The 24,038-nt window shown below is 54.9% G+C and overlaps 2 protein-coding genes across 5 annotated transcripts in view; one reads left to right on the top strand and one right to left on the bottom strand.

Moving 5' to 3' along the window:
• The first annotated feature begins 8,932 nt into the window (after nucleotides 1-8,932).
• VSIG10L2 (V-set and immunoglobulin domain containing 10 like 2) lies at nucleotides 8,933-18,894 on the top strand. Its single transcript, XM_077883288.1, is given in 19 exon segments — nucleotides 8,933-9,041; nucleotides 9,487-10,224; nucleotides 10,627-10,772; nucleotides 11,053-11,387; nucleotides 13,166-13,224; nucleotides 13,227-13,259; nucleotides 13,262-13,306; nucleotides 13,309-13,374; nucleotides 13,779-13,934; nucleotides 13,937-13,968; nucleotides 13,971-14,028; nucleotides 14,920-15,060; nucleotides 15,063-15,170; nucleotides 16,387-16,416; nucleotides 16,419-16,523; nucleotides 17,813-17,935; nucleotides 18,223-18,251; nucleotides 18,359-18,407; nucleotides 18,554-18,894. Coding segments are annotated over 19 exon segments (2,703 nt in total).
• Nucleotides 18,895-20,309: 1,415 nt separating this feature from the next.
• The window catches only part of CDON (cell adhesion associated, oncogene regulated), a 99,260-nt gene continuing 95,531 nt past the window's right edge, over nucleotides 20,310-24,038 (bottom strand). For all 4 annotated transcript variants that reach the window (XM_077894106.1, XM_077894102.1, XM_077894103.1 and 1 more), the window contains one exon: nucleotides 20,310-23,442. In XM_077894106.1, coding sequence (XP_077750232.1) covers nucleotides 23,294-23,442 — 149 coding nt within the window. In that variant the 3' untranslated portion in view covers nucleotides 20,310-23,293. The remainder of the gene's footprint in view (nucleotides 23,443-24,038) is intronic.

Below are 24,038 nucleotides of genomic sequence, written 5' to 3' on the forward strand. Positions count from 1 at the left end.
GCCCTTAGGAGGAGTGGAATTTTTTATTATGCCTGGAGGGGTTTCCCAGTACAGCTCAGAGGAAAGAGAAATTGGGGCTGTGTCCAGAGCCTGGGGATGGGGAGATATTTTTGCTACAAGATAGGTCTCTTGGAAGAAGCTTGGAGTCTAGAGAGAGAAGATATGGCCAGAGAAGACTTAAAGAATTTACCCAGCCCTCCCCTCCCCCTGCAACCCCCCCTCCCTCCCCAGCTTGGGAGTATTCCCCATCCGCCCCTGGCTGGTCAGAGACCTCTTTGGGCCTTCTCAGCTCCCCAGGCTCCTGCCCCCTCCTGGCTCAGAACAATCTCCTCTTTGATTGCTGGCTCAGGCCCTGCTGACAGGTCAGGTCATATGTACCTAATCAGGAGGAGCCGGGGCCTGAGGGATGATAAACGGGGCTTCTCATTTCAATAAAGTTTGTGCAGAATATTGGAAACAGCTGCGGGCCTTGGCCGGCGGTGCCAGAGCCCGTGGGGGCCTGGTGTTTGGGGGAGGAGGGTGGAAATCGGGAAGCAGCAGGGCAGGAGTCTGAAGGGTGCTGTGCCCCCCGAAAGCTGAGGAAGCTAGTGGGCCTCGCTCCACCCCAGCTCCTGCTGGAATCCCCGACTTCGCGGAGGCCGGAGAGGCCGCAGAGGCCGCAGAGGCCGGAGAGCACTCTGGAAGCGGAGGACTCAGCTCACAGCCAGGCAGGTCCCCATTACCCACCAGGCGTCTGTTCCCATTCATGTAAATATGTCATTTATTTCCCCAATTCTACCTAGATGTCTCCGCAAGCTGCTTATCTCCCCTAACATCGTGAAAACCCCTCTAACGGTTATTCTTCCTCTTAAACTGCGGTAGCACGTGTACAAAATGTACCCTCTTCATGGTTTTTAAGCTGCAGTTCCCTAATGTTAAGGACGTTCACGTTGTCATGCAACCGACCTCCAGAACTTTCTCACCTTGCAAAACAAACTCTGGACCCGTTCAACAACAGCTCCCCGTTCCCCCCCTCACCCCAGCCCCTGGCAACCACTTTTCTTTCTGTCTCTACGAGTTTGGCGACTCAAGAGGTACCTCAAGTAGAATCGTACAGCATTTGTCTTTTCATAATTTACTCTCTTTTAACAGCTGCATGATATTGCGTTATATGGACATCTGTATATCGCTCAACCACCACTAGTACTTTGCCCCAGCAAAAAAAAAAAAAATAATAATAATAATAATAATAATGCTATCAAAAATTTGTATGCGTATCCTTGCACACTTGAGTTTGCTGCCTTTTTTTTTTTTTTTTTTCCCTGCAGGATAAGTTACCAGAAATGACCTAGCTGGGTCACAGAGATGTGTATTTTTAGGTTTCATCCAGATCCCTTTCTCGAAAGTCTGGGTAATTCCCATATTCACAGCTGTGACTTTTGCTTCCCCCACATCTCCTCCAGCCCTGGCTCTCCTCACTTTTTCTAAGTTTTTGCTATTCTGAGGAAGGAAAAGTGGCGTCATGCCTTTAAAGTGTGCACTTCTCTTAACTATTGGGGAGGCTGTGCACCTTTCCCTAAATGCATTGGTCATTTACAATAGAAACACAGACACAGGTATTCCTATTTTCTGTCCGTTTTTCTGCTGGCTTTATTTCTCTTTTCCATGGTGTGCAGGAGCTCACTGGGCGTCACAGGTGTCAACTCTATCTATGGTAGATGCAGAAATATCGTCCCCGGTCTATATTTTGTCTTTTGACTCTACACAATGTTTCATCCTTTGAAAATTTTAAAAAATCACGTCTGTCTTATCCTCTCTGGCCTCTGGGTTTTCTGTTTTGTTTAGAAAAAGCTCCTCAAACCAGAGATTGTATAAATATTCTTCTAACGTTTTCCCTGTTAAATTGTTTTAAACAGTGTTTAAAATTGTTTTAAATATTTCCTCATGAAATTGTTTAAGTATGAAGAACGATGCATAAATTGTTTTAAATGTTCAAATTTAAATACATTTAAATCTTCCATCTATTTGAAATTTGGTTTTAATAACTTGTGAGGTACAGAGATGAACCTTGTGCTGTTTTTCCAGAGAGCCAGTGGTGCCTACGTAATTTATTAAATAAACCATCCTTCTCCCCACTGGTTTGAGGTACCACTTTTATTGTATATTATCCATACGGACTCGGGTAGAGTTCTGGACTTGGTTCAGTATCTGTCCCCCGGATCTATTCATCTTGTCCTTTACCCTTAATGTGTGATTTGATCACAGTGATTTAGAATCAGTGTTCTTACCTAAATATTTCATTGTTTTCATCATTACCATTATATCAGTCCTTTTCAGCTGTCGTGGCCTGCAAGCCCCGGAAAGCCTGCCCATGTGTGCTTTCTGGAATCAACCACGGCAGAGGCCGGACGATGTTCGATGAGCATCTACTATGTGCTCGGCACTGCTCTTCTAGGTAAAGCTGGGGCTGGAAGACCAGGTTTTCCCACGCTGCAGTGACTAATAATACTTGAAGGTTCTTGGGCTGCTCCTTCTCCAAACTTCGAGCTTCTCCATCCATCACACACCCCACACTCCTGCGCCAGAGGCCCCGGCACCTGCCAGCAGGTGACTGCTCCTCAGAGGTCTGGGCACCAGCCCAAGGGTCGGTCCTTCCCACTCAGAGCCTCTTCCCCAGGGCTCTGGGTCCCTCCTCCAAGCATCTAAGGGTTCGTAACTGCAACCTCCCCGTCTGGTTCCCCCAGAGTTTCTGCAGTTGCCACCTCCATGACACCCGAGTGTCCTCTTGTTACCTCATGGGCAACCTTATACCTAGTTATCAATTCCTCATCCTTTTCTCAGCTGGCGTGATTTCTGTCTCCTGCCTGGACCCCGACTGACACAGGTAATGGAGAATGGAAGTTTTCTGGGGGCGGAGGGCTGCTTCCCTTGGCCGCCCTGCAGAGAACTCCCCTCCCTCCTCCATTCCCAGAATTATTTGGCTGCTGGTTGTCAAGGAGACGGCTGACAATTTCCAGTTTGCAAGCCTCCCCCTGGAGCTCTACGGAGACATTCTGGAAACTCCCTACTCCTTCCTGCTCTCCAGCCAGGGAACTTGGAGAATCTAGCCAGGCTCAGGGGGCCAAGGCATGGGAGGGGGCGAGGGGAGCTGACCTGCAGGCCTGCAGATGGAGAGAGAGGCAAGTGGTCTCGATGGGCCTTGGCTTCCTCCATAGGCCTCAAGTGCCTGGCCAGCTCCCCCAGCCCTGTCCAGACAGATGCCCCCGGGGTCCAGACAAGGCTGCCTTCTCCGGCCAGGCCTGCAGCCACAGAAACCCATCCTCATGCTGTGACTCCAGGCATGGGGGGAGCCCTGTTGCTGGCTGCAGCAGGGAAGGGCCTGGAACCTTTTCTAGGGAGGAGCCGCAGCCATTCCTGCCTGCCTGTCTCTGAAGCAGAGAGCAGCACACACTGAGTGTCACCTAGTGTCACCAGCAAAGCCCCTCACCCCGCCTGCGATGCTCCAGTCTATTTCATAATAATAACAGCAGCAACATAATAATAATGATAGCAGGGAGGCGAGTGTGAATCTCACTCTATTAAATTCAAATAAAGCTGACTCCTTACTGGGACCCTGTCTCCACCCCAGAGCCCCACCAGAGTCTTCGAGGCTTACACGGTACGAAAAATAGAGAGATGCTCCTAACTCCGGGCCTGTCGTGGTTGCTGCTGACCTTTCACTGGCCGAACTCCAGGGACTTTCCATTTCTCTGTCCTTGGAGGGCACCGGCCTGGCCTCTCGAGGGTCATCCTCTTCCAGGGACCCAGTGACCTCTGACCTGTCCCCACACTCAGGGAAGTCTCTTCCACTGCCACCCAAGGCACGCTCCTTCGTCCTTCTTACCACTACCGCTTCCACGGAGAACACCTAACACAGATTTTTGGTGAGTCCGTGCCTCAAAAAAAAATTAAAAACATTCACTTTGGTGCCAAGCAGCTTTTGCGTCTGTCCTGCAAACATCCTCCAGGCAACACAGAACTGACGACCTGGCTAAAGCTTCATCTGTTTTATTTTTGCAGAAGTCTGGCAAATTGAAGACACCCTTATATCTCATCCTCGAAATGTTTTAAGAAAAGTAGAAAAAAGTAGAAACGTTATCTTCCATAAGCACAAAACCACTATCTTGCAAAACCAGAATTGATAACCTTTGTCTAGTGTTTGTCTCAAAGAATCAGCCTCATTTGCAGGGAAGACCTGAGACCTGGAGCAGGGAAGGAGCGCGCTCGGCGTCCCTTGGCCAGTGGGCCGCGGAGCTGGGATCTTGAATGCTGACCCGGTCACGGCCCTGCTCTTCCCCCCCACACCCCATGTTTGCACAGTGGTTTCTGCTGTTCACTGTCCCCTCCGGACCCCCTCCTCCAGCTCTTAAACAGCTCTGAGGAGCCACAGGGCCGGTGTGACCACCCCGTGTCCAGCAGCTGGCGAGGCTGAGGCCGGAGAAACAGGGTGGCCTGCTCCCGGTGGCGCAAGGGGCTGGCAGTGAAGGTGTCCGGGAGTGGGTGCAGCAGACGGAGCTGGCACGGACACCAGGCCCCCTCCCAGGCCCCCACCGCCACACCCCGGCCACGTGCCCCCTGCCTCCCCTGCCTCCCCGCCTCCCCTCATCTGATGGTCTCCCTTTCTTCATCCCCCCATCTAGGCCCTCATTCATTTCCTCTCCAAAGAGCAGTTACCAAAGTGACTAAGCGGTGACCCCCGCCGGAGCCCCTGTCCCTGGGGCCCCCCTCCTCCTCTCGGCCAGGAACACAGCCGGAGCCGTGTAGGCCGCGGAGCCTCTGGCCGTTTCCTCTCCAGCCCTCAGCTCATGTCCTACCGAGGTCCCCGAGGGCCTGTGGCTGGCCTCGGACAAGGCACACATGGACGCACATGGAAAAGCCATTTGTTTCCAGAAGCATCTGCTTCCCCTGCTCCAGCCCGGCTGTTCCCATCCTGCCCCGTTCCGCTCCCCCTGAGCCTGGGCCTTCAGAGCCAGGACTCAACGTGGTCTCAACAGGCCGGAGGACTCGCCAGGCGCCGCTGCTCCTAGTGACGTAGAAGTTTCTCAGAAAGCGAGGCAGCGGCCCGGAAGCCTGAGTGCTCGTGGTCGCCGGCCACTGTCCCCTTGAGAGGCCCCAGGAGCCCCATGGAGCCACCAGGTCCTCTCAGAACACCGAGTTCTGTCCAGCCGCCTTCCTGGGCCCGGAGAGGACCCGGGAACGCAGAAATAAACGTCAACTGGACGGATACACAAAACTCCAGCGCGGTACGTAACTGAGAGAGACTGAGTCTCCCTGTTGGAGAATCTTCCACAGGCCCCTGGCCAGCCCTGACGGGACAGTCTAGGTGAGGACCAGCCGGAGAATGCCCCAAAGGGGTGCACCTACAGGAGCGTGGGGGAAATCGTGGAGAGAACCTGAGCCAGCTGGTAAAATGCGGACGGCAGTACTGCCTCGCGGGGCGTGGAGAACACCGAGCACACACAGCACATGCCGGGCCATAAATGGAAACTCGTATTATTATTTCGGTAGAAAATAAGAGGACTGGACGTGCTGCTCCAAATTCCAAATGACTTTCATTTGGAAGGGGCTGATGAATAATTTTGCAAAGTTTTGGTGCAAGAACTCAACCCTGACAACAGAAGCGTCAGGGAAGCAGATTCTAGTTCACCCTAAACAGAAAGAGGGCAAGAAGGAACACGCATTGAGTGTGTACTATGTGCTCGGTGCTTACAAGGTGCTGGATATGTGGGGTTGGATCTTATCTGTCCAACAACTTGAAGGTGTCCCTGGATTTTGGATGAGCAGACAAGGAGGCGCAGGGTGTGTTGCTTGCCCGAGGTCATGCAGCTACTGCAGTGCCCACCCCCAGTGTTGGTCCACGAGAGGGGCTGACGGGCCGTCTCTCCAGAAGGCTGCAGAGCAGCCTCCTCTGCTATAAGGCAGATCTCACCCACCTGGAGCCCTCAGCCTGGTTCTCCAAAATTTCAGCTCAAACAACTCAAGACTCTGGATCCCCAAGTCCATCCTTGTAACCTCTTCTCTTCCGAGTTGAGCTGAGAGAACAGTCCAGTGTTGGCCCCTTGTCGCTCCTGACTCCACGCCATCCCCTCTTCTTCCCTCCCTCCAGGGTCTCCCAAAGCAATGATGCTGGTGTTGATGTGGGACCCAGGTAGGCTGTCGATGGAAGCCTCCACACTGAGGAGGCCTGCATCCACCTGAGCAGGAGGGGAAGATGGAAGCAAGCGCCAAAACCTGGGAGGCCACAGCCTCACCTGGCCCTGGGCGTAGGCACTGAGCATGCCCCAAGCAAAGCACAGTACCAGGTTACCTTGGCTTGGCGGATGCTCCTTGGGAAACAGGGGTAGGGAGAAAGGGAAGTGCCCGGCCATATACAGCAAGTGCTTTGCTCTCAATAGGTGCTCAAGAAATGTTTGTTGAATAAATTGTTGACATTCTTCAGGTCAAGGCGCATAAATACTTTTTTAATCGGCAGGAGCTATCTATGTATAGCCTCATTTATCCTTCTCAGGAAAAAACTATATAAATGAAGAAACTGAAGCTCAAAGGGGCTAAGTTACATGCTAAGATCACAGGATAATGAAGAGGCAAAGCTGTGCTCTGACCTCTGTACTTTCCTGTCTTACAAAAGTGGAAGACCTGGCCTCTCCTGGCCCCTGAGCTCCCACAGCATCAGAGACAGGAGGCCTGGATCTGCTCTCCCATTCTGGTCATGGCTCCTCTTCCCTTCCAGGCAGGACCGCAGCCCTGCCCTGGTGGTGGGGAGCACAGGTTAATTTTATGTGTCAACTTCACTGGGCCATGCGGTGGCCAGATATTTGGTCAAACATTATTCTGAGTGTGTCTGTGAAGGTGTTTCTAGATGAGATTAGCATGTGAATGGGTGGAACTGAGCAAAGCAGATTGCTCCCCACTCCATCATGTGGGTGGGCCTCATCCAATCAGTTGAAGGCTCTGATAGAACAAAAAGGTTGACCCTTCCCCCTAAATAGGAGAAATCCCCTCCTGCCTGACTGCTTTGAGCTGAGACATCAGTCTTCTTCTGCCTTTGGACTTGGACTGAAGCATCAGCTCCTCTGGGCTCTCAAGCTTGCCAGTCTTCAAACTGGAACTTACATCACAGCCCCTGCTGGGTCTCCAGCTTGCTGACTGCAGATCTGGGGTCTTGCTAGCCCCCAGGAGCCCATTTCTTAAAATAAACCTCTTTCTCTATATGCACACACATCCATCCAGTTCTATTTCTCTGGAGAATCCTAATACACCTTCTTCCCTGATTCTCCCTTCTAGAGTCTCCCTTACTAAAGAGACAGAGTGGGTGGAGGAGCACTACCCATATCTCCTGTGATCCTCATGGGCCTGGGGGAGAAAAGGCTGACTGCAGGGCCCAGTTCCACAAGCCCAAGAGGTTAACGTCAAGGCCAGCATAAAATCTCCCTGCAAGACCGAGTATCCTTAAAGTTCCCTGATTCACCCTGCCCGAATGCTCATGTTGTCTCCAAAGATGGGCCGCCCACCCTGAGGTGGAAGGCAGTGCCAGATGCCCATCCTTGGCTCCCAAAGAAACATTAAGACATTCCCAGTTTGGGAAGGGGAGATCAAAATGACAGGTCAGTAGGGTCAAGAAAACATGCCATTCCCACCACGTGGGAGCCTGGATCCCAAGGACCATCTGCCATTCTGCTCGAGAAGCCAAGTTAGGATAGGAATAAGGTCGTGACCCCGTGAAGGGCATGGAAGGATCTTGGCCACGGTTGAATGAGAGTGAGACAGGGGCCCGTCCACCATCCTGTAGGCCAAGTAAGAAACCAAGAGGGCCACGGTGAGGTGAGCACCTCTGGGCCAGGAGGAGCCTGTGGACACTCAGCTCTGACAACTCCTGTCCCGGCTGAGCCCTGATGAACCCGACACCAGACATCAGATCCCCCAGCTCACTGGGGTCTGGAAATCTCACCCTACACCCAACCCCAGCAGCAGAGGATGGAAAACTGACCTCACGTCAGGCTGTCTGTCAGGGGGCAGCAGGAGAGCTGGTCTCCGTTCCAGCACCAGGTCCGTGCATCGTAGCTCAGATCTGCCTGGGAGTGTGAAGGATGGGGCACCAACTCCACGCGGGGCCTTGTTCACTGAGTGTGTGCATGTGTGTGTGTGTCTGTGAGAGAGAGAATTTTATCAAGCGTGCGGAGAAGTATATAAAACACAAATGTACAGCTTGGTGAGCTGCAACCCCTACCCAGGTCAAGAAACAGGACATTACTAGCACCCGAGAAGCCCCCCATATGCTAATATAAAGTTTTCACTTAATACCCACAACAATTTTTACAAGAAAGAAGGTGTTACTACCCCCATTTATCTGTGGAGGAACGAAAGCTCAGAGAGGTTCAGAAACTTCCTGAAGTTTCACAGCCCGTCAGTCAAACCCGAACTCTGGCGCTGTGTCTGACTCCCAGCTCCTTCCACCTTCTACCAGCTTCTCCCAACAAAACACGAGCAAAACACAAGAGGGGCGGAGGGCATTCGAAGGCGTGTTTGAATCTCCTTGTCCCTGAGGCCTGGGGGACCGTGCACGCTGGGCAGGTGGTTCAATTCGATGAGTTTGGGGCTGTTTTCGACTCTATGATCAGTTTTATACTATCTCTAGTTTTATACTATAATTAAAATAAAAATGCAGGGAGCTTGGGGGGTCCCCTAGATCTGCCCCGGCCACATCTTGCCCTCCCCAGCTCTGCATTATGGATGGAGTGAATCACCAGGTAAATAATTCACTTGTCGTCGGGCCAGTGAGGGTAACAGGAGAGCGGGGGTTGAGGGGGGCAGGGGGCAGAAGGCCAAGGCTGGCAACCCGAGCCAGACCCCCAATCCTTCCTGGGCTGGGCTTTGCTCTGGAGAGAAAGTGCCCAAGCGTCAGGCAGGAGCCCCGATGGGCAGCCACCCGGGGAGACGAGGCCATGGTGGGTCAGAGGGCTCCGCGCAGACGGCTCGGCGTCCTGTGCTGACGCCCCTCTGCCTTCTGCACGGAGGGGCCGCAGGTGAGTGATGCCCAGACCACGTCCCCATACCCCGTTGTTTCTCCCTTTTTCTTCCTCGGGATCCCCCTTTAACACTTGTGTGGCCATTCGATGAAGTCCACCAACTCTGCTTCTCCGCTAGACCTTGGCCAGCCCGCCCTGAGCCACCCCTCTGTGCCAGGCGGGGGAGGCAGGGCCGGAAGACAGAGAACATTCTGTGTTACCCTCAGAAGTCTGGGGTTATCCTGACCAGGCCACTGTGGTAAGCATGGAGTGACACGGTCGGCTCTGGGCTTCCCTCGAGGGTGGATGGTCTGCAGGTGGCTGAGAGCAGTGGGAGACCAGTAGTCTCGGTGGGAGAGGCTGGTAGCTTGGGCCAGAGCAGGGTCCACAGGCTTGGGGGCGAAGGGTTTTGCTTCTGGATCAATGAAACGGCAGAATTTGGCCCTTGGTCCCTCCCCTCCAGCTCCATGCCTGGGTCCCCTTCTGTCCCTGGAGAAGCTGGCAGCAGCGGGAAGAGTCTGCTATTGGGAAAGAGGCCCCCCCAGCTCCACCATCTACCCTGTGGTTCTAGAAGGAGTGACTTCCCGCTCAGTCTCAGGGGGGCGCTATTACTGTCAGGGTGCGGGTGGACCCGTACCCCACGGGCAGGGCCTCGCACAGAGGAAGAACTCATGTCAGACCCCCGGGGAGACCGAGCGCCCCCTGAGAGCAGGGATGGGCCTCCTCCCGTGTCATCGCCACCCTGTGCCCGGGACGCAGCAGGCAGCGCCTAATGACCGGCCGACGACTGAAGGCTGGATGGGCGGGTGGCAGGCCGCGGTCACCGTCCCTTCGGGCAGTGGGTCTGGAATCCCCTGGAAGCCTCAGACACCCGCAGAGCCGGAGCTGCCGGTGGCCGTGTGGATGTCCCAGTCTCGGGCTGATCAGCAGATTGGCCTCCGGATGCCCGTTGACAGCACAGATGCCCGGGCCAACGCCCTGGGGACTCCGACTCCGGTCTGGGATGAGGCCCAGGGATGCATATTTGTATCGAGCCTCCAGGGCGGTCTGATGGCTCAGGGGGTGGAAACCTCAGCTCCGGGCGGTTCCCAGATCGCAGTCAAGGATCCCCCTGGGCTGTCTGCTGCGAGGGCACAGCCAGACAGGAAACCCCAAAGCTCGCTCAGAAACTGGCCTGCCGGGGCCCCTGGGGGACCCAGCGGTTGAGCATCTGCCTTCCGCCCGGGGCATGACCCTGGGGTACCGGGATCGAGTTCCGCATCAGGCTCCGTGCATGGAGCCTGCCTCTCCCTCTGCCTGTGTCTCTGCCTCTCTCTCTCTCTCTGTGTCTCTCATGAATAAATAAGAACATCCTAAAAAGAAAACCCCACCAACTGTCCTGTCCCCACCATCTCCGGGGAAAAGGAGCGGGGGCCCAAGGAGGGGCGGGAGGAGAGCCCAGCACCGCCCAGATGTCCTGCATCACCGCTCTGTCCCCAGGGCGGCCCAGTGGCCCCAGGGAGCCCCTGACAGAGGCCACGCGGTTCAGGGAGCACGGGGGGGGGGGGGGACTCTGTGGAGCTGGCCTGGGGCTCTGGCCCCGGCCTCTACGGGTCTCCTGGAGCTTCACCCCCTGGGCTCACTGAGGCCTGGCCTGTGGCCATCACCCATGGAGCAGAGTCCACGGTGGAGGCCGGGGCCTGGGCTCTGGGGGCCGTGAGTCTGCGGAACAGCAGCCTGGTGCTGCGGAGGCTGCGGAGGCTGCGGGAGGCCGCCTGACCACCCCCGGGCCAGGCCCTGCGCACGGCGGGCCCGCTGCATGCCTGCTCCCGCCCCCCAGGCCGCGCTGGGCGAGGGGCCTGCCAGGGACCGGCCCCCCTGAGTGGCTCTGCCTGCTGTTTGCCTCTATTTGCACGTGTCTCCCATTGCAGCAGGCTGGGTCCACGACCAGGGAGTGGGAAGACCTGGAATCACAAGGAGGGGATGGTGGGGGCGGTGGGCAGGCCAACCTGCAGCCAGCAAGGGCACGGCTCAGGTGTGACAGCTGCAGGGCGGCTCCTTCTCCTGGCCAGTGCCCGTATCGAAGCCCCAGGTGAGGCTGAGTGACCCATCCCCAGTGGAGGGGACCTCCGTGGCTGCCACATGTGCAGTACGGGAGGGCACAGAGCCCATGACGTTCGCCTGGTGACATCGGGTACCTCGGGTGGATGTGTCAGACCAATGGCTTCAGCTGGACCCAGTCAACAGGACGCACCTGGGCTGGTACGTATGCAGTGTCCACAACACGGTCAACCGGCCGAGCAGTGATGGGACCTTCCTTGATGTCATCTGTGAGTCAGATTGGGGGGGCTGGCACCTCCCTACCCATCTGTACGTGGCCTCCTGACACCCCCAGGGCCCCCAGGACTGCCCCAGCCCGCTGAGTGGTGCCAGGAGGCCAGGACAGCAGGGCACCGTACCCCCGCTACCAGATACAGGCCTAGTACAGGGGTTGTAACCTTCTCCAGGTACGAGCCCCTTTTCCCAGAAAAATGAGCATGCATTCAAAGTCACAACTTAGCCCCTAATGACAGTAAAAGGGGTGACCTGCGGAGCCTGCCTTTGGACTAAGCCGGAAGGCCTCTCAGGGATGAGCGGAACCCTGAGGGACCCTGAGGAAACCGGGAGGAGGGACACAGTAGGGAGAGAGGGCAGCAAGTTGGCCCCATGTCGGAGGCTGAGAGTTTGGAGTTGAAAATCAGAAGTTTGTCTTTAAAGCACAGAGACCAAACACGGATCACTTCTCAGAACTTGCAAGGAACTCCAAAACTAGCAACCAGGAGGAAGTAGCAACTGATACAAAAGCGGACAAAAGGCCAGAATAGTAAAGAGAACAAATAAAGCTAATGAACTTCTGCAAATTAAAAAAAAAAAATTAAAGATGAAACTAGAAGTTTGTGTGAAGAAAAAAAAAAAAGAAGTTTGTGCAAAGGAACAAGACTAGGATGGTCTAGAGCTGCCCTGTCCAACGTGGCTGCCATCTGCGTGGCTCCGAGCCCTGGAGATTTGCCAGAACCGAGCAGGTGTGCTCAACCTACCAAATGCACACTGGATTTTGAAGACTTTGTCTAAAAATATATATATTTATAATAACTCATCAATAATTTTTTGATTATACACAGAAATAATATTCTGGATGTATTTGGTTAAATACAAAATATTATTACGATTATTAAAACCCATTTGTGCTTTTTGGTTGGGTGGGTTTAGTTATTTTTCCTTTTTAAGATCTGGCTGCAGGGGGATCCCTGGGTGCCTCAGCAGTTTAGCACCTGCCTTTGGCCCAGGGCGTGATCCTGGAGACCCGGGATCGAGTCCCACGTAGGGCTCCCGGCATGGAGCCTGCTTCTCCCTCCTCCTGTGTCTCTGCCTCTCTCTATGTCTATAATAAATAAATAAATAAATAAATAAATAAATACCTTTGAAAAAAAAGATTTGGCTGCGGGCCAATTCTAAAAGATCTGTGGCTCACGTATATCTCTTGGAGGAGGCAGGTCCAGAGGATTTAAAAAGCCAGGACTAGTGATGTCTGTCCTGGTGGTGGGGGTTGGTCGGGGATTTGCAAACTCAGGACCATGGAGGAGACAGATGAGCAGCTCTTGGGAAAAACAGAGGAGCAGGAGCAGAATGCAAGCAGGCAGAGAATTCAGTCCTTTCTGGGAATCAGAAAGAGGGGACGCAGGAGAGAAGGGAAGACAGTGTGACCCCAAGAAGTGAGAGGGGCTGGCTCTGGGATCCCGCTCCGGGGCGCCTTCACGCCCTGTTTCCGCCCTCCCCCGTCTCAAGGGCCAACTGTGCCAGGCCCAAGAAGCCCCTCGATCCTGGGCAAACCCGGAAGGTCGGCGCCCTACCTCTCTGCTGCCGTCCCCCCGACTCAGGGCCCCGGGGAGCCTCCCACGGCCTAGGGTGGTTGCCCCCACGGCCCCTGAACACCCACCTGGCCCCGGGCCTGAGTTCCTTGGGGGCCTCGCCCAGTGCTTGACACAGTCGGTACGTGAGACACGCCTGGCGGCCGGTGGGCAAGTCCGGCGAAGATTCTATGAGCGAGCGGAGGGGTGAGGACGGGACAGGGGCGAGTCTTCCTCGCCTGCAGATGGTCCAGTCCCGTGACCACCGCGGAGCAGGGGGAGGGGAGAGGTGACCCTGAGCTGCCGGGCCGCATCCAGCCCCCCGAGTCACTAGGTGCGGCTCGTGACCACAGTCCGGTCCACAGCGGGCCTCCGTCATCGCCTGCGCCAGCCGCGTCCACGCGGGCCTGTACACCTGCCGCCCCGCAGCAGCCGCCTGGACACCCGCGCCCAGACCGCCACCAGGCTCAGCGTCCGCCGGGAGTGCGTGGGGAGGGCCACGGCCCCTGGGCCGCATCCCCAAGGGATCCTTCCTGTGGCCTTGGGGACTGAACTAAGGCACAGAGTAGGCTGGGGAGTGACCGAGAAGCAAAGGGCCCAGTGGCAAAGAGATCGGGTGATGGGGAGCCTCCCCGGGCAGGGGCTTCCATGGGCCCCTGGGACTCCTCAGGGATGCCGAACCCCGGCTCACCCCCTCCGCCTCCGCCTCCTGACCCGACAGCTCAGCTCTTTGCTCACCAGCCCCCCAGAAGAATCCATCCTTCCCCCCCCACCCACTTCTCCTACCCCTCACCCTGTGGCCTCCGGCCCCCAGCTGGCCCGGGGGTGCTGCAGTGCGCTGGCCGTGAAGTCTCCCCCCAACCCCATCCTCACCCATTTCTCCACCCAGATCCCCCTGAGAGCCAGCCCTCTTGAACTGTGCCCCCCACCCTCGAGGCTGTGATTTTGGTCTGCACCTGGCCCAGGGGGCTTCCAACTGCCCAGCTGCCGGGGGGAGGGCCCCAGGGAACTGGCCCTACTGCTCTCAGCAACGTCACCTGGAGTCACCAGCCGCCCGGCTCCCCAGCGGCTGTGTGTTTGCGCCTGCACCGGCCAGCACCTGGCCCTGGCGCTGCCCACCCTCTGCAGGATCACGCTGTGTGAGAGGACTCAGGACACAGCCGGGCTCTGATGGTCCAGGCCGAGGTGTGGGTGGGGGCCCTGGGACCTGGGGTGGGGGTCCGGATCACAAACTCCAAAACTGGCTGTGGAACAAGGAGGTGGGCCGCACTCAGCTCAGACCCTCCCTCCCAACGCCTCCTCGCTCCAGCCGGGTCTCCAGCCACACCGCTCTGGCCCCTGCAGGTCGGGCCAACCTCCTGTCTCCCAGCCCCTAGGGTCAGCAGGCTGTCATCGACCTTACACTACCACTGCCCTCTTGCTATTAGCCTTCTCTCTGCTTTGTAAACTCCTAACCACCCCCCAAGACCAAGTTCGAATGCCATCCTATCTTCAAAGTCCTCCTCCCTGAGGCCCCAGAGTTTGTCTTTCTACCTATACTCTGGCATTTATCAAATTATATTGTAATAGTTTGCTTGGCATCTGTTCCCACAATTTCTCTGGCATGTGGCTAGCCCTCCGTGAATGGTGAATGAATGAATGAATGAGTCACTGAGGCAATGAGGGAATGAGTGAGTGAAGCAATAGATGAAGGAAGGAGGGGTGCCTGGGTGGCTCAGTCAGTAAAGCATCTGACTCTTGGTTTCAACTCAGGTCATGATCTCAGGGTCATGACCTGAGCCCCACGGCAGGAGTCTGCTTGAGATTCTCTCCCTCTCCCTCCACCCCTCCCACTTGTGCTCTCTCTCTCTCTTTCTCTAAAATAAGTAAATAAATAAAATCTTTAAAAAACAATAAGGGAAGGAAGGAAGGAAGGAAAGAAGGAAGGAAGGAAGGAAGGAAGGAAGGAAGGAAGGAAGGAAGGAAGGAGTAGGCCTACCAAGCCCTCTGTCCTCCTATAGGGCCATACTGAGCCATTATTCCTTGTCTAGGGGACCCCCACCCCTGGAGCCCTACCTGCTGGACCACAGCCACCGTGGGAGACCAGTTCATCATGCTGAGCTGTGAGTGGCCTGGAGGCGAGCCCCCTGCCATGCCGAGCTGGCGGGATGGACAGCAGCAGCCCCTCGCTGGCCGTCTGTCCATCTGCTGCAGGCCCAGGAAGACCTGGCTGGCTGAGAGTTCACCTGCCGGGGTACTCGCCCCCTCAGGGTCCCTGACCCCCACTGCCAGCTCCAGCTGGGTGAGTGGGGGCTGCTGGCTTAGTTCTGAGGGCTGAGGTGGGACAGCAGCCCTTTGGAACCCGGATGAGGGGCTCTGGCGGCTGTCTGTGCTGGAATGCAAAGTGAGTCAGGAGACGGAGTCATCTCATCTCCTAAGGATCCAAGGTTTTTTTGATCCATGAAATTAGGGGGTTTGGTCTGGGTCTGTGTTGTCCAATAAAAATATAATGTGAGCCATTTATATCATTTAAATTTTTCTAGTAGCCACATGTGAAAAAATAAAAAGAAACAAGAGAAACGTTTGATTGAATTCAATATATCCAATACATTATTACCTTGATGTATAATAATAAAACATTATGAATGAGGTATCCTATTCTACTGTCCTCAAAATCTGCTGTAGTTACAGCACATGTTGACGTGAGCTGGCCACACTGCAAGCCTTCTAGGGTCACATGTGGCCGGGCAACCGCTGTGGGACAGCCCCCCTCCAGCTGGCCAGGGATTCCGTCTCCTTCATTTGCATCAATTTGCATGAGAGATGCCTGATTATTATTCCTGACCTGCATCCACGGTTCAGGTGTCAGAGGCCTCTGCCTCTCTCACTGCCTATAGGGTTTGGGTCCGGTTTCTTACTCTCTCCATCCAGCCCTGCCAGTCCTATTTATCGCCAACTCAAGAAGAAAGGTAAATATTGAAGTGAAAGATAGGAGAAAAGCGCACAGAGGAGCCGCCCCTATAACGGTTCCCACGAAATGATTTCCCCTTGGTCTCGGGGGCTGGGTGGCAGCCTGCACGGCCCAGGCCCTCCACTGGGAATACTTCCCTCCCTCCCTCCAGTCTCGGCGCTGGAAATTCCATCCTAGGAGAGTCACTGACACCTGAAACTCTGGGTCTTTGGGACTCAGTCCATAAAGAGAGCACCTGCTCTGGGGCCAGCCTGGGTCCCCGGGGGGCAAGGAACTGGTGGGCCATTAGGGAGGAGGGGGCCCCTCGGCAGGTGCGGGCAGGGAGGCGCTTGACACAGAGGTGAGTAGGGCAGGGGCGCACCCGTGGGCGGGGAGCAGGGGGCAGGCAGGCGCACCGGCACCCTCGGGAGATCTGGAGCGGACTGGGTGGGCATCCGCCCTCACCTCCTCTCTCCCTCCTCATCCCGGCCGCCTCGGGGACCCCCCCCAGCCTCCCCAGCAGCCGGGGCGCGGGGTCCCCCCAGCCTTGCCCTCTGCGTCCCCGCAGAAGCTCCGCAGCTGGCGGTGGCCCAGCCCGGGGGCCGGTGCCGGGAGGCGGAGAGGCCAGGCTGGGGTGCGCCCTCCTGGGGGACACGCCGCCCGCCCCGCTCCTCTGGCGGGGACCCCGGCGGCGGCTCCACCTCGGCACTGAGCCCTGACCCCGCGCGCCCCGGGGGCGCCCACCCACGGCGAGTGCCCGAGCGCCCTGCGGGAGGTGCCGCGTGGGTCCGGGGCGCGGGCGCGGGGCTCCCGGGGCGCCGACAGAGCGAGTGTAGACGCGAAGGCAGCGGGCTGGCGGGCACGGGAGTCGGGGCACTCCTGGGCGCAGCCTAAGGGCCCCGTGCGGTGGGCAGGGCAGGCTCTCCGCCTCGCGCAGGGACGACCGGGTAGCGCCGGCGGGGTGGGGTGCAGGTGCCGGGCGCCCGTCCTCCCCCAGCGTCCCCATCCGCCGCCCACCTGCGGGCGCCCCTGCGGCAGGTGCGGTGCAGGTGTCCCGGGCGAGCCCGGGAGCCGGGGCTGGGAGGCGGCGGCCGGGGACCTCGCGCCGCACTGCAGGGCCCCCCAATGCTGGGGAGCTTGGACCCCGGCGCCCGCTGCGCCTTCCGCGTCCTGGCCTGACACCCCTCGGAGGGGGACCCCAGGTGCAGGCCACGCGGACTCAGCCTTTCTCTGCAAAACCGACTCACCCGGTTCCTCGTCCTCTTTTATCATTTTTAAAAATATTCTATTTATGTATTCACGAGAGACACACAGAGAGGCAGAGACACACGCAGAGGGAGAAGCAGATTCCCTGCGGGGGCCGGACAGGGGACTCGATCCCGGGACCCCAGGATCACACCCTGACCCAAAGGCAGACGCTCTGAGCCTGAGCCACCCACGAGTCCCTTCCTTTCCTCCTCCCGGGGAGTCCCTTATCCCCCCCTTTGCCCCCCCCTCACCCACCGCATCCACCCCTCTCTCTCCTCTGTCTTGCCCATCCCTCTCTGGGAGGCTCCGGAGGCCCCAGGCCAGGGTCGGGGCCACAGGGGGTGGGACGGGGTGCTGGTGATCAAGGAAGAGCAGGGGCCCAGCTCTGTGCCTCAGTGTCACCCCCCCCCCCCGGGGGCGCAGGTGGGCTGTCAGCTCCCCGCTGCTCTCCCTCCATCCCGGCAACTCCTTGTCTCAGGGTGTTCTTCCCTTCAGCCCCAAGCTGCCGAGATAACTGGCCTGCCGCCTTCTGAGCCAGAAATGGGGGGCTTGGCTGGAGCCTCGAGAGCTCGAGAGCAGAGGCATGCCGAGCACCTCTTTCCTTGGGAAAGACTTGACCTTGGTCGCCGTGGGGCCGTCTTGCTCGTGACTCCCACTGCAGGGCCTTGCCTGCTCGCTGCCCGCTGAGCCCTTGTTTCAAGTTCAGTAGTGGCTCCAAAGCCATGTAACCAGCACTGTCCCCTTAGCGGAGCCCCCCTTCAGCGCCTATCCGGCAGTGCTGGGTGCAGCAGGCACAGGAGTGGTGGTGGCAACGGTGGCCTCCCTCCTGGTGTTCCAGCCTGCTGCCTGGCACCCCGAGACTTTGCCCTGTGAGTAGTAGCCGAAGGGCTGGGTTGCTGGACTCCAAAGGGGGCCAGGTCTACACCTATCCAAGGAGAGATGCAGACTCTCCCGGGCAAGGCATCTGGGCTCTTCCCTGTGACCTCTCCCCAGTGCTAGCTGTCCATCCGGGCTCCAACTCCCAACTGCAGGCATCTGGGGCCATCCCCTCTGGGTGCTGGGGTCTCCAGTGGGGAGCCTATGGGGGAAGGGAGGGTTATTGTTGCCAGATCTATGCTGGGTGGCTCAAGTAATGTGCCTTCTTTTCTTCCTCCAGGCCTTGGTCAGTTGCTTGTTCCCATGAGAGTGGAGAACCCCAGTCATTCTGGGGGTCGGGATTCTCCAGTAACTGGAAAGGCGGGCTGGGGAAGTGTGGCTGTCATTGACTTCTCTCCCATTTCACCCTCAGGGAGCAAAGTCACCAATACAGGGATTCAAGGGAAGGCCTGGAGGCACCAGCAGGTCAGCACAGTTTTATCCCCAAAATCACCCATATGTTAAGGGGAGCAGTCCTGAGTTCCAGGCACTATACTCAGTGTCTTGTCCTGTGAACAACCCAGGACGCGCCCGAGGCGTCTGTCTCCTTTGCTTGTGTCTGTTCTTTATAGACCTTGAACCACCACCCACCACCCCAGGCTCAGATCCTGCACAAGAACCCACAGATGCCCTAGTTAACGTCACCATCACTGTGACCACGACCTCACGAGGCCCCAACAGGAATGTGCAAGCATGCATAGAGGGGACAGGCGGGAGATGGAAAGATCCTTCTGTCACACTTGGCCTTAAGACCAAGATGGCCAAGACACCGGCCCTCCCTCCCCACCCCTTAACACCCAGCCTTCCCCACGAGGACAAAGTAAATGGCCTGGATACAGGAGAAGTCCTGGCCCAGCTTGGGGAAGAGAGAGGTGGAAGGATGAGGAAGACACACAACTGGAGTAAAGACTAGTGGGTGTCCAAGGCCAAGGGAGGACGGTTCTGGAAACGGTGCCTGGTGCAGTTTGAGTGAGGTGGCCGCTTCCACACAAAGCCCATGAACTGAGCAGTTGCTAAATAAATCCTACTCGATGCCGTCACTAGTAGAGGGTTATTTCAAATTGCAACTCCCACAGGGAGAGGCTGACCCCAGGGTGGGCTGGATCGCAGGTTCTCCTACCGCAGGAAGCTAGGAGGTGGGAAGGAGGACGTGGAGGTATGTGCTCCCTTCGTTCCACTGTAGCAAGAAACGTGCTCTTCTAGGAGTTATTTCCCAAATCTCAAATTCCTTTCTGAAGAGCACAAGCTTCAATTATGGGACCAGCCTAATCAGAGGGGCAGGGGAGCCAGGTGCTCATCCCTGGGCCTTTGTCTTTTACCTCTGGTGTAGGAGTGTCACTGCGTCTGCAGTGGTCAGAGGGACACACAGTTACTAGACTCCAGGAGTCTGTGCCAACACGACAGAGCAGAGGTGTTCCAGATGCAGCTTCTTGCCACCAGGCTGGGGAGCTGGCTGACAGGGGACCGGGGCTGTTCCAGAGTCGTACTGTCAGCTGCCAGCATGACTCACTGACTCCAGAGTGTGAGTGTGAGTGTGTGTGTGTGCGTGTGTCTGAAATCTGGGTGACACACAAATGAATGCTTGTTCAACTGACTAGAAGAGTCAGGACTCAGAGCTGCCTCGGCGGGGGACTCGGATGAGAAGCAAGAGCAAGACAGCCAGGGGACGAGCTTGCCAGGACTAAGTGGCGCCTGAAAGGAGACGGGAATCGGACAGAAACTGAAGTTGCTTCTTAGGTTCTCACAGATTTAGACTTTATTAGAGAAGGGATTTCAAGTTCTCTCAAGGCTCTCAGGACTGGAGCTAAGGTTTAAGGGAGGCTTATTTCAACACGGGAAATAAAATATAACGAGGCCCCACCCCACCCCATGCCAAAGACCCTGTTGGCTTTCTGGTCAAAGCAGCCTTGATCGGTTTGATTAGGTTTTTTTTTAGGGCCGCTTCTTGAGGAGGCTAAACGCCTGCCCAGGAGTTCCCACAGATGCAGCGCCAAGCTAATGGTAAACCCAGACAGCGGGCGAAGCCCCCCTCCCCACGCTCCGCAGGCTGCTCTCCAGCCCTCCCCCCTTCCTTCCCGAGGGGCTCGGCCTGCTTGGGCACAGCCTCCCCACGAGACACTTGCTGCCCTACGGCCTGGCCGGTTCCTTCAGGGCCTGGATCTCTGCGGTCCGAACAGAAGGGATTAACTCACTTGGCTCTGGGACGTGCACTGGGGATGTCCAGGGGAGGATGAGGATGGAGATTCCAAAGAGTTTCAGAGTAAGACGAGCACCCACCCCGACCACAAGCTATCAGCAGCTTTATACAAACAGGGAGTTATCCGAGGATCCCCATCTTCACGTGCTACTCTCCAGGAAAGCAGCGAGCTCTTTTAATATAAAGTCACATCAACCAGATAAAACCCGTCAACGCTACATCATTTAGAATATGTACAGTTCCAAACATGTTACAACTTAAAGGAAAATAAAACATACTTTTCAATAGGATACAAAAACATGCATCTCAAAGCCATTACTTTAAAAACAAAACGCAACAAAAAACAGAGCAACACAGGTGAAACCCAAAACCATGAAGTCAAGGCCCTGGCACTAGGGCATCCGGAGGGAGGCCTCTGGGACGTGGTCGGCCCCACACGGACGCACTGGTCTTCGCAGACTCGCTCCAGGGAAGCCAAACCCAGAAGGAAATGCTTTTGCAAAAGCCCACACTCCAGGAGGGGGGAGACACGGCGAGTTAGCAGACATCCTTACGGCCCCTGTCACCAGACCACGTGTGCGCAGCGGGACGAAGGACGCAGCGGAGGCTGCCACGGGGCAAGGGGTGGGGACAGCGAGATGCTAAAACCCAGAACCACAGAGAATCCTCAGATGGAGGCATGACGGGGCCTGGCCAGGGGGGTGCCCACGCAGCCCAGGGAGGATGGCGTCCCCAGGCGGGGTGGGGGCGAGGGCTGGCACAGGGAGACACGGGGACCTGGCCAGGCGCCTAGGACAGAGGCCCCCGCGCTGGGGGCCGGGGTGCAGCCTGGACGGCTTCCCTTGCAGGAGCGAACCGCGCGCCTTCGAAAGCGGTGCGGAGAAGGGGAAGGAGGCTCGATTCCGGCTCCAGGTAAATCGGGTGGAAATGCAGGCTCTGCGGTGGCGGCTGCTTCGCAGACTTGTCGGGAGGGTTAACGAGCAGCGGAGACCGCGCCGAGCGTGGTGCCTGGGCCACAGCAGTCACTCCACAAATGCTGGTGCCCTCGCCCACCCTGTCCCGTGTCCTCTGACCTCCCGGGGAAGCGACATCGGGCAGGACTGTGGGCGGGTGGCTTTGTAGGTCATACACGTTCAGAGCAACTCCAGGTTAGGGAGAATGCATAACTCCTAAACGGTCAGGCAATTTTATATATATATTTATATATTTATATTTATATTTATAGGTCTCAATATATAAAGGCATTTTTTATAAATAAAATACAATAAAAGGGATAACACTTAAAACAGCGTTACTAATCATATAAATAAAGCAGTCCACAACGAGATTGCCCTAAAGGAAAGGCGTCTTCTCTTCCTAGTGGACAAATCCCATATTCAAACTCGATCTTTAAAAGCAGTTTATGACCTAAGGCTCATGCTAATACACCTCTGTTTCCTGAATCAGAATGACTGCCCACAAACATCTACCCCCTAGTTTTCTAAACCTCCCTTTGTGACAGCATGGCTGTATCTTGGTTGGCAAAACACAGGATATGTTTTCAGAGTCTGTGCCCTAGGACTCTGTCCTTTGCTAGTCACCAAAGTATAGGGATGCAGCTATTCCCTCCAAAAGCTAAATTGCATCTACACCACATGAAGGATAAATCCAGTATACTCGAAGTATGGACATCTGAAATGAGAACTTGATTCTACTACAGCATTCCTAATACCTGACCCAGAAATTATATTCACTACATCCTACTCGAAGGCATTCTTGCATAGTGACCCAGCTCAAACAGCATATTTCACTAACAGCTCTATTTATAAGATACGTAGACATATATAAGGGGATACGGATGCGTTTACAGACGGTTGATTAACATAGTATTCTAGTCTATTTCACTGCAATTTCTGGGAAACTGAACTTTTTTCATTTATGCTGAAGCTGCTTGACTCTTCATGAAGAGAATCACGAGCAATGATCCACTGAAGCTTGACTGACGCTATTAAAATAGCTATTAAATAGGAGTAGTGTTTTTTTTTTTTTGTGGGTTTTTTTTTTTTTTTTTAGAAGTGGAGAAGAAAAGCCTTCCAAAGGCAGCTGCAAATGTCCTTGTCACTCAGAGGGAGCCATAACTGTGATTTATGGGCTCTGCTCGCCAAAGCTTCAGGTGCGTGTTTACAATGATGACATTCTGAAACAAGTCAGGAAGTTTCAAACCATACCCCTTTCCCACCAAACTAAATCTTTTCTGACACTCACATCTTCCAAGTATTGCCCACGTTGGAAGCTTGAAAAATAACTATCGGGTGGCGGGATACTGGGAGCATGATGTGAGTCTCTCTTTCCAAGTCACCACCTTAAATTCATTTTGTTCCTACTCTTAGAAATAGTCAAAAAGAGCCCTATAGTGACAATATAATAAACCAATCTAATTTTAACGCAGTGGGACTAGAGGGCTATCTTTTTCTCTCCGGCCTCGTTCCCTGTCTGTACATGGCAATAACCCCACAGATCTTAACTTCAACCATGTTCATAACACCGTCTGTGACGTTACTTGTGCCTAGACAACTGAACATCATTTGTGCCCATGTGCAGACAGAGAGTCAACAGATCACCTGTCACTTTTGTGGAAGACACTCATAAAATTCATAAGACACCTGCTATTACAGACACTAGGTTAACAACTGAACGTGACTTCCAATGTTCTCAGAAAGTCTGATCACACAATACATCATCAAAAGATAGCTTTCCATCTGAAAACTTCAGTTTCCTCTTAGCCAAATTGGCCAATAGGCTGGATCCTTGCAGAAGGAGCTCTTACGGTCACGGAGGTTCTCGGAAACATGGAACGATCCCACCGCTCTCAGATGATTGAAAACTACGCAAAACTAGGTTGGTTCCTACTCAGGGAGGGGTTGAGAAGAGGGAAATTTTAAGGCATAAATAATATAAAAGGGCACACATTTTAAGATACATTCATAGGACATCACTACTACAAAAAATAAATAATGATTTTCTCTGATTGGAACTCCTGTCCTTCACACAGTCCATCCCCGGGCCTGTTTTGTGCAGTTACTGGCTTGAAGTGGGAACATGACTGGTCATTTGCATACTCTTGAGTTTCTTAGTGTCACTGAAGGACCCCTGCAGGGCTGTCTAAAGGAATGCCAGGAGGGGACCAAGTGGCCTTGTCAGTACAGTCCTTGGACACGTGTGGCAAAATAAGAGGATTCCAACTCAAAATTTTGTTCTCTGTTTCTGAATGGATGCAGCTGTCTCCTGAAAAACACAGAGATTTGGGAGCATTATGAAATCAGAAAGACAGATTTTTACAAAACAGTCTCACAACATTACTTTGAGCAATAAAGAAAGAATAATGGGCAAAGACAGAGCCCTATAGATAACATTGAGTTTGACTTTGAGAGAGAAAGTAGGTTTCAAAGATTCAAAATAAGGTTGAGCTCTCATGAATAGTTGTACAATTCATCTGAGGGGTTTAAGCAAACCCCTTAAAATCTCACAAATAACCACTTTAAGGAAAGGCTACAACCCCAGAAGCACCTCAAATAATAAGAGGCCTACGATCACAAAATACATTCTTCCAGCAATTCTACTGTTCAAGCACAAACCAAATCAAAGCCTATTTGGATTTATTCTCCAAAATGTAATGGGATTAACAGCCTGAGATGAAGGATGTAACAGAATTTCACAGAATTCCTTAATATAGTCAACTTTTTTGAAGTACCCAATACCCCCACCCAGTATTTAAGAAATACGTGAGTTGATCACAGAATGTTCTAAAAGCAACTTCCCTCACACAGGTCTCAGCTAACTGAACACTAGCTAGAACTTAAGATTTATTAAGGTATCCTGGG

The sequence above is a fragment of the Canis aureus genome, chromosome 3 (assembly GCF_053574225.1).
Source record: "Canis aureus isolate CA01 chromosome 3, VMU_Caureus_v.1.0, whole genome shotgun sequence".
NCBI classification, from domain to species: domain Eukaryota; kingdom Metazoa; phylum Chordata; class Mammalia; order Carnivora; family Canidae; genus Canis; species Canis aureus.